The sequence below is a fragment of the Carassius carassius genome, chromosome 21 (genome assembly GCF_963082965.1).
Source record: "Carassius carassius chromosome 21, fCarCar2.1, whole genome shotgun sequence".
Classification (NCBI taxonomy): Eukaryota; Metazoa; Chordata; class Actinopteri; order Cypriniformes; family Cyprinidae; genus Carassius; species Carassius carassius.
In genome coordinates, this window is record NC_081775.1 from 16,977,080 (window position 1) to 16,995,060 (window position 17,981).

At 36.1% G+C, this 17,981-nt stretch overlaps 1 protein-coding gene across 6 annotated transcripts in view; it reads right to left on the bottom strand.

Moving 5' to 3' along the window:
- Nucleotides 1–17,981, bottom strand: part of grid2 (glutamate receptor, ionotropic, delta 2) — a 443,770-nt gene that overhangs the window by 72,747 nt on the left and 353,042 nt on the right. For all 6 annotated transcript variants that reach the window (XR_009422772.1, XR_009422773.1, XM_059503539.1 and 3 more), the window contains one exon: nucleotides 14,860–15,172. Coding sequence is in view for 4 of the 6 variants with exons in the window: in XM_059503539.1 (XP_059359522.1) it covers nucleotides 14,860–15,172 (313 nt within the window). In the remaining 2 variants the exon portion in view is untranslated. The remainder of the gene's footprint in view (nucleotides 1–14,859; nucleotides 15,173–17,981) is intronic.

Sequence of the window (17,981 nt, forward strand, 5' to 3'; positions counted from 1 at the left end):
GTTGAAGAGAGTGGTGGAAGCTATCGTATCAAAAGATTACAGGAACATACTTATTTGGGATTTCCTCTAAGAAGGCAGTGCAAATCAGCGTCCTTAAGTTCAAGGCGTCTGCGCTGTCAGTTGGTGTGCGGTTAATATTTAATCCCCTCGTTGTCACTGTCAATTTTTCTCATTTTATTTAATCTGAAACTGGAGGGCAGGGGATGCAGGGCCTCATGAATTAATTTCAAAAGGGTTTTCATTTAGAGTGTCTGATTATTTCATCATGATGAGTCATTTGTGTCATTCATGTTCTGGCTGGGCAGAATGAATTATGAACTCAAAAGGCCAAGGTTACAGCAAACACGCCCAGCTATTCATGCAAGCGGCAAGCCTGGGAAAAGCTGTGTGAAGTGAAGCGTGAATGAAACAAAGGCTCCTGTCCTCCATCGGTGGAGGTGGGCTTACGATCCTTTCAGAAGCAGGCACAGAGTTTGTTTGACTCTACACTCCCACATTTGAGTGAATGCTAGTATAATTGCAAAGATGATTGACAGATAAATTATCTATCTAGAAAGGCCAACTGTCATTGACCATTTTCAATCTTCCCGGATGGTGTTTGGATCTAATTCACTTAGTCACACAGTGCTGATGTGACAGAATTCATCAAGAGCCAGTTTTGCTAATGGCGTACACTTTCAACTAAAATAAAATACAGTGAATAATTCATGGTTTGTGACAGTAACACTAACACATAGTACACTTACACATCTGAGGTCTGACTCTGACCTTTAAAATGGTCAGGCAGATTAAACATTTGGTATATATTTATCAATGCTATGAACCGACGACCTGGTGAACTCTCTGAGGAATTGATCATTAAAAAAAAAAAAAAAACTTTTATCAAGAGTGTCAAGGATGACAGTAAGGACATTCAAAATGTTACCAAAATTTTTTTATAAATGCTGACTTTTCTATTTACCCAAAAAGGAAAATTATGTCATTTATGACTCACCCTAATGTCGTTCCAAACCCGTAAGACCTGTAAGATTGTCTCGTTCTCAAGTCAAGAACCATTTCTGTCGGACGCATCCAATTCGAGAACCAAGGAACTGATGATACTGCACATGTGTGATTCAGCGTGAAGCAGACTGACACACAGAGCATCTGAACTGAACTGATTCTTTTGGTGATTGATTCTGAACTGATTCTGTGCCAATGTTATGAGCGCGGGTGAACCGAAGGCTTAAATCAAGGGCAATAGTCGCCAATGAAGTCATTACGTCGAGCGCAAAAGAACCGGTGAACCATTTTCTTCAACCAGTTTATTGAATCGAACTGTCCGAAAGAACTGGTTTGCAGAAAAGAACCGAACTTCCCATCACTACTGGTGATCCAAAAAACCAATGCAACCGGGTCTTGACTCGAGAACGAGTCAATCTTTCATTCGTTATCTGGCTCAGCTCGGTGTTCATCTTCAGTTCTCTCTTCATAGCAGTTCAGTCAGTGTACTGTTTGAGTAAATGAATTACTCCGGGATATTGTTTGAACTCAGAGGGAGTTTCAGCCACATTAAAATAGTTAACAGCTTAAATCATTTGTGGCTTAATGCTTATTGGAGATGTGAATCGTTTCAATGATTCAGTTCGTTTTGGTGAACTGGTTCAAGAAGATCCGGTTACATCAAGTGATTTGTTTGTGAACCGGATATCACTAAACTGCAGTGACCGCACTCACAACAGACCCGAAAGAGAAGACAATGCTGAATAAAGTCGTAGTCTTTGTTATTTTTGGACCAAAATGTATTTTTGATGCTTCAACAAATTCTAACGGACCCTCTGATGTCACATGGACTACTTTGAAGATGTTTTTATTACCTTTCTGGACATGGACAGTATACCGTACACACACTTTCAATGGAGGGACAGAAAGCTCTCTGACTAAATCTAAAATATCTTAAACTGTGTTCCGAAGATGAATGGAGGTCTTACGGGTTTGGAACGACATGAGGGTGAGTCATTAATGACATACATTTCCTTTTTGGGTGAACTATCCCTTTAACTTTGTTGTCATCTAAAAAATGCTGCGAGTGGGGCTTGAGGAAGTGAAGTCACCTGCGTCTGCGCAGTGCGACCTGATGCAGCAAATACTGCAGAATAATAATAAGGCAACTAAACGATACGAAATAACATTATATTATTTAGTTTCGTCTCATTTTGGTCAACAAAAATGAAGAGTCATTTTTGGATTACTTTTTATTTTGTAAACCACATTTAGTCTCATTTTTACTCATCGACAAAATTGCATTACACATTTAATTATAGTCATCGTCACATGACCAGCATTTACGTTGCATCTCGTCTCGTTTTAATCACGTGATAAAGGTCCATTGACGACGATATTTAGTCATAATTTTCGTTGATGAAAGCAACACTACCTCAGCCCAGTTCATCTTCCTGGTTTATGGTCTCGGATTTTGTCACGGGACATGGCTGTAGTAAATCACACAATGAGGGAGGAAACATAACTAATAACTAGAACAGGAACTAAACCAAATAAGGGCAAACAGGAACTGAACGGGAACATACATGTGACAGTATTATGTTTAATTTAACAGCATACATTAAAAAAAAAAAAATCTATATAAAATTTTTATTAACCTTTTTTTTAATGCCCAAACTTTTGAATGGAACTGTACATAAACATCGTAAATATATATTTAACACACTTTGAAGATACTCAGAGTCAGAAAGCTGAGCACCTGTGTGCATCAGTGAAAGATCTTTCCTCTTCTTTATCTGAAGATGAAGAGCTGTATGCTACTGAGTATTCTCTCAGGCACATATCTTGATCATGATCATTACTCATTTAGACAACATATAACTTTAAAATTACTTTGCTAATGCTACAGCACTCACTAACTCTGCTGCACTTTGCAACATACTGGCGAAGCCACGGTTTGCCTTTTTTTTAAAGACATGCAGTAAAGTTAGTTTTGATTTCAGGTGGGTTCAGGTAGGAAGGTTGAGTTAATTGACTAGGTGTCATTCATCTAGCATAATATTATGTACAGTGAATCTTAATTATATCATTGCTGCATATATATGTGGCTTTCTATGTAGCATGGCTTGTTACTAAATGCAAGAGTATAGAGTAGACATTGCACAAGTGTAATGGATATTTGCAGTAAAAATGAATCCATGTTACACAGCTAAAAGCAGATCTCAGCATAATTTAAGAGAAATCAATTATATTAAAAATAGAGGTTACCCTAAAGATAGCTTGAGTTTCAAATATTACATTAAGGAGAACTGCATAATTGTACATACAGTGTGGCAAATTTAATTTAGATTGTGTAGGCCTCTTGGTATTCACGTTAAGGGCTTGGAGACAGGCTGGATAAAAATGCAGTACACATGAAAAGGCTGGTTTTACAATGGTACATCATTTTAAAAACATTTAAAAATTACTTTTACAAGATTTAAAAAAAAATACTCTCTTAAGGGAATTCAGGAGAATGTTAGGGGCATGTTCTTCAAACCTAAACGGAACATCCTATTTGTGTTTACTTGGATAATATTTTTAAATAATTATTTGCTAATCATGTACTCTTTCTGGACTTTAGGAAAATATAACATTTCTGGCTAACCAACAGAGAACATTAGGATGGAACCATTTTAGTAACCTTCTTAGAAACAAAAAGTAACATTTACAGAATGTTCTGGGAACTAAAAATAGTCACACTGAAAGAAAGGTAATGTAGGATTCACTTTGAAACAATGAATTTACACTCAGAAACTGCTAGTAAATTTTACAAATAATACGTAACAAAGAAACAGCACTGAAATAGCACTCTCTAGTAAAACGTACGTTTATGTTCTGTTTAGGTTTAGATTTCTGTTCTTCCTTTGACCTAGTTTCACTTATTGGTTTATTTTGTTTAGCTGTGTTTATTAATCATCTTGTTTGCTCCTTTGTTGTTCATGTCTTTATAAACCCTCTGTTTCTTTCTGTTCTTCATCCAGGATTGATGTTTATTTCATGGTACATCTTAGCTGATGCTGTTTTGTGCTCCTGTTCTTTGTGTTAAGTTGGATTTAAAGACCAATAAATGTTTACTCCTTTGTTGTGTGCTTTCTACAACCACGTACTGTGACAGAATCCTAGACCTAAATAAGAACATGGACTGGGCTGAGGATTTTGGATGAACGTCCAGCATTATGGACCACCTTTGGAGTGATATGTGGGGGAGTTCCTGAGTGTCTTCCATCTGAGCTGGAGTGATCACATGCTTAATGCGTGCTTCCGGATGGGACTGGATGATGATAATTTATTCCGATTCTTGTTTTCAGTAGATTGTTATAGACCTGTAGCAGACTTTATTAATTACATTCTCGGTTTAAATTGCTCTGATTTCGTTGTTGAGGTAAATTATGATAACTGTTCAGTCCCTTTCAGTAGGCATGTGGGCAATCCAGCTCACCATAAACCAGTATCCTCCACATACTGTACCGCTCCAATATTCCCGCTCCCTCCTTTCAAGTACTCAGCCCAGAAACAGTAGCTGGTCTGCAGACAAACCCAACAGCCACACTGCTCACTCAAGCCTGCCGGCCGCCACTGATGTAGGCCTGCCAGCTGCCTCATTCACCCAAACCCAAACTAGGAGGATGAGGAGAAAAAGACTGTTCTCCATCCTCATCCTAGCCCCAGAGTCTGCTCCAGCCTACTTCTCAGCACAAAACTGTTCCAGAATACTTCAAACCAAATATTAGAGTGTGCAACGCTTTTTATGGAAGATTGTTTCCTGGGAGAGTAGACAACACTGCCGGCTGTTCTGACTCACAGTCTGTAAGTACGTTTACATATTTAAAAGATTTGCCACTGATGATTCAAACGGGAGTTTTGAGCAGTGTAGAGTAGTGCTGGTTGTTTGTCGTTTCTCAGATCACAAATGCTGACATGGTTTTATGTTTAAGCGGCACGATGCAACGTGTAAAAAGACAGTATTAGTCATTATAATCTATAATTATGTCTTTACTGGATGCAACAAATGGCTTGTTTGTAATGGGTTTTATTGTTTTTGTCCTGTCGTGCCAGTGTTCTGACCGGGACACACATCACAGTATGGCAAGCAGCGTAACATTTCCATTTCACACTTGACGGATTTGGCAAATCACAACACACTGGATAGCTGGCCAATCAGAGCTCACCCAGCTTTTCAAACTGATGAGCAATGTGGAAAATGTTTTTTTTTTTTTTTTACACCTTAAACCGCATAAACACATTTCATTACACCAAATATACCAAATGTTCTTTTTTAGCAACATCATATGATGCCTTTAAAACACTGAATTAGAAGTGTCTCTTCTACCTGACAGTCTCCTTTGTCAGGAGCGCAAGGCAAAATAACTAATTATGCCCCTTTGCTTCCTGTGTGCAACCTTTTGTGAAGTGCCATCCACAGTCTGATTAGGTGAAACAAATAAGATGTCAGCACTGAGATGGGTCATACAGTGTGTCCCCACCACACTCGTCTGGATGAGGTCAGCGGGGAGGCGGGGCAGGCTGAGTGTGTCCGTAATAATTACAACTCCATTCAGCCAAGGGCCCTGGCACCTCTTGGGCTGTCTAAACGGGCCAGACTAATGAAAGGAGAAAAGTGAAGTGAGGCTGGAAATGAGTAATCTTTCGCATGGGCTGCGTGGGGCTCCCTGTGAGAGTGGAGAATGAGTGAGGATGAGTCTCGCCTCCCTCGAACAGCTTCAGTCAACTGCTCTCCACTTCATCTTTGTTCTCACCACTGTATTCTCTCATAGCTGTGTAACAGTATCCACTCAAATAGATCTGCCCCAATTGTACAAGAAACAGCCCTGACAAGAGACTCTACTGGGAGGGAAGAGAACCGCGGATTTGTGTGTGTGCTGTTACTGTATGCAATGATTTTGTGTCTTAACCACTGCTGAGGAGAAACAAACAAAAAGTAGTGACAGTTTTTGTAGACTGAAAGCAATTTAGATATTTTCCAAGCAATTAGTAGTAGCTTTTCTAGTATCAAACTGTATTGTGTAGTATACTGTACTTAAATGGCTTTTTTGTCTTGACACAACTAACTGCTTTTGCTTTCATATGTACTGTAGAGTTGAAAATCTGCTTCATTCTACTGAATCAATTTTCTTGGAATCGTCATTTAAAAGTACAAGTGATATCCACTACTTCCTCAGGTCAAAAAATGCTAGCAAGAAGAAAAAAAAAATGGAGTGTCTATTAACATATTAGTGCATATTGTTGGCAGAGGATATTTACACTAACTCTGCCAAAGTGTGATTGGGCTAGTCAACTGTACAAAGACTGCTTTCAAATGTTAACCCCAGTTGTGTAGATGGTAAAATGCAGGCTTTTTGACGTGATCAACCTGGGTACGAAACTACCTTTTGCAGAACTTTTCCCCCTCCATTTAAAAAAAAACTTGTATCACATTGGAAAGGTACTTAATTTCGATAAAAATGAAGGAAACTATCTAAAAGTTGAAAATAAAGTATCGGGTAGGGTTAGGGAAGGTGTAGGGAGGGCTTTATTGTCCCAGTAAGGTGGCACCCATTTAATAATTTGAATTAAAATGATAATTAACATGAAATGGCATATCGCTAAAATTACTGCTATTTTCACTTAGTGTAAATAGAATCCATTCCTATTTGAAGAGTGTAAATAACGTTCATCGCTATTTGCACTTAGTGAACACAAAGATAGTAAGTAAAGAAGTACGAATAACATTCAACAGCAAATCTCTAAATCCTGAATCCTTGAATCAACTCTCACACAGTCTTGTCTCTGCCAAAAGGTTTCAGAGTTATCAGTGCATGTGACTCGAGAATGGAGTGAAAGCGCCAGGTGGATCAGAGAGGCAAAACTACTGTCTTGTTCAGACCTTCAAGTGCAGGTCAGTTTCATCTGTAAATAGGCTACTGTAGTTTTGTCTTTGTTTACTGCTAGCAAAACTTGGCACTAACATCCAGAGGATTAATAATACTGTAAATTAAACTAAACTAAATTACCATCATCACTCAAAATACTGAAAATACTACAGAATACTATAAGACAGCTTTATCTACTGTAATATTAAAGTAGTAATTTAGAGAACAAATGTTATAAAACAAAGTTTTATGTTTTACGTTTAGATTCAGCTAGAGCAGATAACAACACAACCCTTTAAATTAAAACCAAAAACCATTGTTACTATAGTTAAACCATGGTAACCACAAATTAACCATGGTTTTGGTACACTAACTATAGTCTAACCGTGACATTTGTAGTAAAATTGTGAAGATAAATTGTAAAAGTTTCTAATCAATCTGCCAAAAATATACTATACTTTTTCTTTAATAAACCATAGCTAATTTTGGTACGAGAAAAATATGACTCGTGTTAATGCAATAACATATTCAGTCAAAATAATGCCATGATGTAATTATTGTGCAAATTTGGACAATATAGTTTTGTTAAATATATTATATTTAAGTAAGGTAAAACAACAACAGAATACAATGATGTGGCTGTTTTACAACAAGGTGGAGACAGTTCTGTTCAAAACAGTAGATGGCTGATGGTAAAAGTGACAGGTACAAGAGAATTTGTGGAAAAAAGTAAACACACAAAGTAAGTTGCAGAGAGATATCATGGGAAATGCAGAGACTGAAAAGGAAAACGGAAGTAAAGGAGCGGTTCAAGAGAGAACCTTAAATTATTTTTCATGGCTCTATTCTAAAATAATAAAAAATAAAAAATAGGGTGGTCAATGGCTTCAGAATTTGTTGTGAGTGTATGTGATGGCCTGGATAAGTGTAAGATGAGTGCTTTTGCCAACTCTGAGTGTAAATAGCATCTATCGCTAACAAAAATATGCTATTTTCACTTAGTGTAAATAGCATCAAATCGCTAATTGCTAAATAGCTTCTAATTGCTATTTAGTGTAAAATCTATTGCTATTTGTACTTAGCTGCCAAACACACACACACACACACACACACACACACACACACACACGCACGCACGCACGCACACACACACACACACACACACACACACACACACACACACACACACACACACACACACACACAACAACAACAAAATATGTGATAACTGTAACATTATTGAAAAAAATAAGGTGGGAACTCACACATATCATGTAAAGCAGCTTTTAGCTTGTGACTTTTGAGTGTTCTATATCAGACAGTGTATGTGCGGGCGCACAGATTCTGTTTGTGTGGAAGCATATTTATGCTTATAGCATGTGGAGCTGTGTACTGAGGAAGCACTGCTGTGCGGTAACTTATATCTTGGATCCCAGTGGCAATTCGCTGCAAGGCTTGAAATTATACACTAATCTCTCTTACACATTCAAGATGAATCATATAGTGCTGAGTTATGCTCCAATATTGCATGCATTACATCTCCTCTCTATGCACAGTAGGGTTGGAGGATGATGAAATCAGTTCCATCTGCAGGAAAGAGGAAGGCCAGCGGAGGCGATGTGTTGCTCAACCTCCAACAGCGGGTCTGCAGTGGTGCACCAGGAGGTCCGCCAATTATTGTTTGATCTGAAACTAATTTTTGACTAATAAATGAAAATATGCTTTTTCCAAAAAGTTTAAGAATGCTACATAAATTGTAAAACTTTGACACTTTTAGTTAATTATATTAGATAACTAAACGTACTGAACGTGCAATGAAAAATAATTCTAAAACATTTATGAATCTTAGTTAAATGTTAATTTCAACATTAGCGAATACAATTAAAAGTAAATCGGTTTAATATTACTTAAATGACTAAGATAAACAGTTGATTTTTTGAACATTTTTGAACATTAGTTAATTTATTAAATATCATGATCTAAAAAAAAAAAAAAGAAAAATAATGACTTCATTAAACTTGGATAATGTTCATTTCTAAATTTTCGAATACATTTCACATTCCAAATTGAATCAAATATTTTGAATGTATTATGAATCAACACAAAAGGACAATGAACTAAACCTTATTTAAATTAACATTAACATAGTTTAAAGGGTTAGTTCACCCGGGAATGAAAATGTGTCCATCTTCTACTCACCCTCGAAGCATCCTAGATATATGTGACTTTCAGAATAATCCAATCGAAGTTATATTAAAAGTTGTCCTTGCTCTTCCAATCATTTTAATGGGGTGAATAAAGCCCCCCTGTAGCGAATCCATGTGTTTTGTAAGATTAATATCCAGATTTCAAACATAATAAACTTGTTTTCTCACTTCTGCTGACTGTTGGGAACCGGAAGACATGCAGGCGGAAGATGGAAGACGTATGCATTGCGTGCACACCTCTGGGAAATGTAGGAGCAAAGAAAACAAAGTTTCCTTACGTTAGCAAAGGAAAACCAGTCTCCTCGTGGCTTATTTCGAAATCCTCCAATGTTTTTGTCTACAAATCATTTTGTGCTTCTAATTCGTGACCAACATTTCGTTTTGTTCTCTCTTCACGCTCGTCACTAACCATGCTGCGCTGATGAACTACGACATCCACCTACACGTCTTCCGGTTCCCCACAATCAGCAGAAGTGAGAAAAAACGTGCTTATTACGTTTGAAATTTGGATATTTATTGTACCAAGTGAGGTTTTTTTTACAGATGTGCGCACTTTATTTCATGTCTTTTGAACTGTTGACAACTGTTGACAACAAACACCCGCATTACCCCATTGGAATAGCAAGGACAATTTTTTATATTACTTTGATTGGATTATTCTGAAAGAGGAAAGTCACATACACCTAGGATGCTTCGAGGGTGAGTAGAAGATTTTCATTCTCGGGTGAACTAACCCTTTAATAAATATAAAAATTGTAATTGTTAGTTTATAATACTTAATGTTAAGTAATTCTGTTTAATTTAAACTTACCACAATGTGTGCCAGTGTACATATTCAAAATACATTAGCTAATATATATATATATATATATATATATATATATATATATATATATATTTATATATATATATATATATATATATATATATATATATATATATATTAAAATGCATTAAAAGTATATGACTGTGAATTTTAATGATTATTTCAATGGATTTGGTATGCAAAATTATAAAAAAATGTATGGAAATACACTAATATGGTGCTAAATTAACGTTATTAGGCCAGGGTTAAAACGCAACTCCCACTTTTAAGAATTACCCAGCAGGGGGTCCTTGGCCTGATGAAAGAAAAAAAAACCTCTGAATCATTTCAAAGCTTGCAGCCCCTGTAGGCTGATATTTGTGACATTTCATGCACTTCCTGCAATGCATGTCTTCTCGGTTTGTCTAATTTTTGTCTGAAGGGTCATCTGGTGTTTGACTTTTCCTGTCCACATCTGTGAGCACCCGTCTATAAGCTCAAATGCTGGAATGACGAAGACCCGCAAGCAACTGAGGGTGTTTGTGTGTTGGTTTGCCCATGGTTGTACAGATTAAAGCTAATGGTAGTCAGAGCAAATCCTGTGCTGTGGAACCCAGCACTGGGTCTCTGTGTGTCAGCGATAAGGCAAAGGACATGTGGTATGGGAAAAAAAAAGACGAAAAATAAAAAAAAATAGCTTGTTCTGTTCTCCTCTCTAAGTGGCAGACAAAAACAGGGTTCTTCAAAACCATTATAATGTCTCTCTCCAGACTGACGTATAACGCGGTTGAAAAAAAAAAAAGAGTTTGGAGTATGCGCTTTTCATATTTCAGACTTGATGGTGGAACGAGGGGGAGCTCAGTCAGAACGAAGATGAAAGGAATAAGAGAGTAGAGCCGAGATGAAAGCGCTGATAGAGGCCTGTGGCCCTCATATTCATTGTGACGTTACACTTTTTAGTGTGTGTATGCATGTAAGGGTTGGTTTGAGGAGTGGGGGTCGAGTTAAACAGATGTGTGTACACAAATTGGGGGGAATGAAGAAAGAAGCAAATGTTTATGCGTGTGTGTGTTTGTTTCTGAGAACATATCGAACTGTGTTTTGCATTGGTGTGCCACAGAAACTCATCTAATTGCAAGCCACTTGAAAGGTAGGATGATTGAACCCGTCACCTATCCCTATTTCTATTTTTTCCACCTCCCTGTAGTCTGTTTCACTTTATTCTCTTCTGATGCCACAGCACTTCGAATTAACCCATCTCTGTGACGACTTGTGAACTGCAAGAGAAAACGCCCTTGAGATCTACTATCAAACACAACCATGACTTTCCTGTTTCAGTGGATAAACTTTATGTGGAAGAATATTAGATTTTTATATTTTTCAAAGTAAATGTATGTGCCCAAACTCTAACAAAAATTATATGCCCTAGAAACCACTTCTAAATAATTGTACAAAGCCTAACCTACTTAAGGGATGCTCAAGGGTCAGAGGATATTTGAAACTTAGTCCAGGTGTCTTTGGATGCTTATGGGACTATTCTTTGATGAAATAATGAAATATGGTATATTTTACTAGTAAATGTTAACAGTGTTACACGTAGTCAGAGCTGACAGCCTTGAGGACAGCACTCCGACTCACAGTGTGGATGCGCCTTAGTGTTCAACCTGAAATTAAAAAATAAATATATATTTTTTCTTCTTAAAATGCTGCCTTGTTGCCTTGCCTAGATATGTTATATGAATAAAGTAAAAAAAATAATAATAATTATAATAAAAATCCTTAAACAAAAGGTTACACCTGCTTCTAATATTCTAAGTTATAATATAATTTATCTAATATTATGTAGTATTATAGTCTGAGCTGTATATACAGTATGACAAAGCTAGAATTTAGCAGGATGTTAAAATGGATGCTTGAGTCATGAATAAAGATCAGATCTTTTTTAAATTACCAGGCTTTGCAAAAAACTACAAATTTCTTTTGGGATGTGTACTCAACAGAAGGCGTCAGCAGTAATTTAAATGAGCTTTCATTTTTCTGCAGAATAAACTACAATTACAAATACATCTGATTTCCAGAACAGATTGCAGCTTTGAATGATTTTATATGTGACTGGGCTTGAAAACTTTGTGGGAAACATAAGGCAATTAAGAAAACAAAAAACGAAAACATACTGTATTTGGGGCTTTACTAAAAACATTTGGGCCTTAAGCATCTGAAGCCCTCTTGTAGCTCCCCATGCCCATTCTGTATATAACTTTAATAAAGAAAAATAAGAAGCTAAAATAAAACATACTGTATGTACCGATGCAATGCTGAATCTGTTATGTGTTGCAGTATCTATAGTGATGCAGTACAGTAAAAAGTGCTGTTAGTTAAAGTGCTTAAAGACTGCAGTGCATTATAAATGGAAAATGTGAATTACAGTTCATTACAAAGCTACAGTAGAGTATACGCAAGAAAGGTTGCGGAGTAATCAGTGGTCGGCTTCAAAGATCCTTTAGCACAAATGCTTTTTCTCAGTTAATTAACGTGGCTCCTTTAGTAAGCTTAAAACATCAGGGAGCTTGGCATTACCGTAATTACAAATCTACACGTTTTACTTACAAACGCACACAGATAAAGAAACATTTCTGGTAGATCTTCTGGGATTTAAAAGAAGTTACAAAAAGTACATTTAATTGAAATCCAACTGAGGGCTTAGTTTACTCAACAGATAAAAAACCAAAAGCAACTAAGAACCACTTCATTCAAGTAGTAATCTATACTATGCCACAAATGCAGTCAATTGACTTTCAACTGAAAATATTCCTTTAATATTACTATGAACTAGAAAGGTCCAACATAATGAAATAGCTCACATTTAATTCATTCTCTCTGTATAAGGAATACAGCAAGAAGCAGCACAGAAATGAATATGGAAATGAAATTTATTTAAGGAGGATATATATAAAACAAAAAGTCAAGCCGCATCAGAGGGGAGAGGCAGAGGTCTTTGTGAGGCAGATGAAAGTGACTCATCAAAGACAGCGACTCTAGCTAAGCCATTCCAGCTACGTCCCTTCTCTCCACGTTCCCTTCTCTCTTGTTTTAGAGATTGGGTGTATTTGTACAACCAGCTCTCTGCAAAACATCAAACAGGGCTGCAAGACAAAGGATGATAGTGATATTTTAAGAGGTTGGGGGAATGTATGTGAGCACACAGTGTAATTGTACGCAAACGTTTGCGCCTCTATTTGATCTGGCGACGTACAGGTAGCCTATTCCACAGCATGAAGTCAGCTCCATTTAAACAATTTCATTATAATATGTTTTAGTGGTCTAATGAAAGCACATTAATAAACTGATTTCTCACCATAATGAGCATGTTTCTAAAAGAAGCAGATATCAAAAAAAAAAAAAAAAAGATATTGCGATTAGAACAGAAATGGACCCAGATACAAGGGAGCAATTAGGCTGTCTTATTATAATCATCATCATTATAACCAGCTCATGTAAATTTACTGATATTTGGTTAAGTACAATTCCATGCAAATGTCAACCTTTCCATTGGATAATGAAGTGTTTACCCAAAGAACTTAACCTTGTTTAGGTCTCAATTTTACTGAATTAATGCGTTCTAATGGAATAATTAAAGGGAATTTTTGTTGTTTACCCCCAACACAACTTGTTCAACCACAATAAAACAAGCTACGTTTGATGGTTTCACAAATAGTGATTTTTACTTTATCTTCTCAATAAGTGTCTCACATGGATATGTTTACACACCATCTACAGTACATGAAGATTTTCAAAGGACACATTCTTGCGTTATAATATATCAACTAAAAATGAAACGAAACTAAACTAAAGGCACACATATAGGGACATTTTCTCCTATAAACCATTTTGAGCATTTCAAGTGAATGCATTATATATGTAACAGTAAAAGAACAATTACTGTTACATCTAATGCATACACTTGAAATGCTCAAAATGCTTATTCGGTCCATATCTAATTGGTTCCTTGTTGTAAAACTAAAGTCTGGAATACACAACACAACTTTTTAAAAATCAAAGCAGATGTTAAAACTACTAGTCATTGCACATTTGCCATTTTTTTAAAGGGTTAGACAGAAAAATTTGGGCAACATACATTAAATCTGTGTAGTTGTGTAGTGTATAGATGTTAAAGACATCTGTCCATTATAGACTTTTATAACTTATAATGTCCATATTTCCTTAAAAAGACAATAATCATCACAAACTTTCATTATGTAGGTATTGTTGTTATTGGATTCTAGAAGTCCCAGAGTACATAAAAACAATAAATGTTCATTTTTGTCCATTCCCCAAGTTAATCACTCTAAAATGAGAAAGTAAATCTGCAGCGAGATCTGCAGGGGTTTAGAAAAATGTATACAAATAGTGTGCTATAATTAGTACTTACTCTCAGAAACTCCATTTCACATTGTGACTGCAAATGTCACATGCGTAACATTGGAATTGGCCTCAGCACTTTTACAAACCATCTGTAGTAAAACATGCCAAAATATTGTTGGTAATTAATGATGTTTGTTCAACATGTTGACAGCCACTGAAGCAGTTTCCCTTATCTTTCTTTTTCTTATTTCCCATTTCTAAAGACTACTCTTCCCCTTTCCATACTCCCACTCTTTGATTTGTCCAAAAAACAGCTTTTGACCCTTTAAGAATTTGAAAGAAAATCAGAAAGTGCAGATATGATTTGCGTATAATTTCAACATTCCCTTGACTCCTTCTATCTCTGTATTTTCCTCCTTTTTTCATATATAATCTTTGGTGCACAAAACACTCACACATCTTTAAACAGAAAGTGAGCACTTAAAATTATCTTTCTGCCCTGCTGTTCTCTATATCTCTATTTTTTTCTTACTCTTGAATCTCCTTTCTTCTTTCAACACAAAGCATATCATACGCTCACACACAAACTCACCCTGCTGAACGAAGGAACCGTAGACAAACCACATGGAGTTGTAGAGGGTCGTGGAGGAGACTGAACCCATCGGCAGTCTGGGAGGGTTCAACCAGTTGAGGAGATACACCAGAGTGCCCACCAGTATCACTGTGCCGGCTATACAAGCCCACAGAGACAGGTCGAAAGGGGCCAGGCATGCAAACATATCCACCGTCCTCTCCGCCTTCCTCAGCAACACACCGACGGAGTAGTCCATGTAGCGAGTGGTGAAGTCTACCACGCTCTCCCGCTCAGGAGTGATGGTCAGGGCTGACATACCTACATCTGCTCTCTGCCCAGCAAAAAGACACACAGAGAACCAACATTTTAAATCAAATCACACAAAGAACACATTTATATATATATATATATATATATATATATATATATACATCACACTTACAGCATAAAACAAGAAAAAATATTGGGCCAATCAAAACACTAAAAAACTGCAAATGAGAGTAGAATTTCACATAAAACACACATTAACAATCATATTAAATTCTTAAGATATAAAATGATTGAAATATTGACATATTTTAATATTTAAAAAAGTATTTGGCAAAAATGGATTCCAGTTTCCAGTGAACACTAAACAAATTAGCTGGAACAGAAAAACTGTGTTTTTCCTTACTGTGCCTTTACAGACTTGTGTAAATGCACTCTTCAAATTTTTTTCTTTACAATTACCTTTTTGCGTAATATGTTTTTGCAAGTTAGTGTCAGTTAATATCTCTATGAAGAATGTTTTGAGACCCCTAAGTTATGTACATGATAAAACACTTGTCACATAATCAAGGGAAATTTGATTCCTTATGATATAAGCACTTTAACATTGCCTCGGATTTAAATTTCAGTAGCACAAATAGTGATTCATTCGATCCATTAAATTGGTTAAAACTGGCTATATCAATGAAACATTAATTGAAGTCCCTGTGTGTTGTTTTTTGAGGTAAAGTAGTTTTGAAATCTATGCATACAAAATAAATGTTTTTTTTTTTTTAAATATTATAATAGGTTATGAACTTTATAATATATTAATAATTTAGATTCTACTACATTTATTGTTACATACTGGCATATACTGCACCAGTAGCTTAAACAGTAGATCATGGCGCTTGCAACATCAAGGTCATGGGTTCAACTCCTGGGTTCAGGGACTGAAAAATGCATACCTTGAATACTATCACTAGTCCTTATGTCTATATGGAGAAACATAGTGTAAAAAACATCCATCTTCAATACAAACATTGAAATGTAAAAATCTATTTCCATTTGCTATCTCATCTTCAAAAAGAGATCAGCTTAATGATAAATTCTAATCTCCATTATGTTCAGTCAGTAAGTGTAAAAATTTAAAGCACTCCTCAATGTCCCCAATCGCAATATAAATAAATAAAAATATCCACATCATCCTCCAGTGAATACTGTGGCAACACTGTCTGCTGCCAAAACTAATATTGTTTTTATGGCTTTAAAATGCTAAACAGAATCTAACATGCTTTCTTTCCTTTTTGGCAGTTCTGAAAATTATTGTGACTTAGTGCACACCGCAGCGGTGAGATCAGATGAGACCTCTGCAACCTGAGAGAGTTCCTGTCAAGAGACAGTACCATCGGCAGAACAAAGGCATGCCATTATCATAGGACGAGAGCCAGTGTCACCTGTCTGACTCCCATTAACCTGACTGGCCACCTTCAGAGATCAGGGACCCCCACAGGACCTCTGTGCTTGAGGAGGGTTAGAGAAGCATCCGGCGCCCGGATCACTTCTCAAATGTTAATCCTCACAACAAGTGCCTCTCGGATTGTCTCGACCCTGAAACTTGCTAGTACCAGACTGCTTACTTTATAACAAGGGCCTGACAAACTACACTTTTAGAAGAGAGAGAATAATGAGGACTGGATAGACTGACTTTATGTAAGTTGTACACCAATACAAATCTACTGAACTAACTTTTTGTTGAGTTATTACTTAAATTTAAGTGGTCATATGAGAAGAATCAAATTTTCTGTGATATTGTAAGATAAATTGTTTGATAGTTGTTGTTGTTTTTTTTTTTTAATTTTATTTCATTGTTTTTCTTTCAGCTGAATAATAGTAGTTCAACAGTTAATTCAACAGCAAACAATCCAAAATACATTTCAAACTGTTCCTTAGAGGTGCTGAATGTTTTCTCCCTACTGTTTTGTAATGCAGAGCTATCAATTGAGCAACAAATATACATCCTAAATCCATAAGAATTTATAATAATTTATTCAACATTAACTACATTATCAGTACGATTAAATCAAATGACAGCTATGTATTGATAAACGCTTTGTTTTTGTGATTCTTGCGATTTTGTCTATTATACCACTGTATATTATATTTGTCTATTATATGTATATAAATATACACTGAAGTTCAAAAGTGTGTGAGATTTGATGCTTTAAGTAAGTTTCTCATGCTTACCCAGAATACATTTACTTGTTTTTAAAATACAGTAAAACAGTAAAATTTTGAAATAATATTACATCTTAAAATAAATGTTTTCTACTTTAATACATTATAAAATATAATGTATTCCTTTGATGACAAAGCTGGATTTTCAGCAGCCATTAATTTATGTCACATGAACAGTGTTGGGGAGTAACTAGTTACATGTAACTGCGTTACGTAATTTAATTACAAAATTATTGTAACTGTAATTAGTTACAGTTACTACGAAAAAATGAGTAATTAAATTACAGTTACTTATGAAATTTTTTACGATTACAAAGGGGATTACATTTGAATATTTACACACATCCACATACAGATTTAACTGATTTCTTTCCCAAATTGCACTGACTATTCTGAGACATACCGCCCTAATAATTTCCGGGATGCGGAAACACAAGTCTAGTTTGTAGAATCCAGTCATAAAAACGGAATGCCTAACGCGGATGGAATATGCCACATTTTGGATGACTAAATCAAAAGTAGGTCAGTACACTGGAATCAAAACATGACATCGACTAGTGTCTGTGAATATTAAGCCCCAAAAATGCAATATATGACTTGCACATTCTGCGTGTCTGTGGAAATCAGGCGCGGACTGGACACCGGGAGAACCGGGA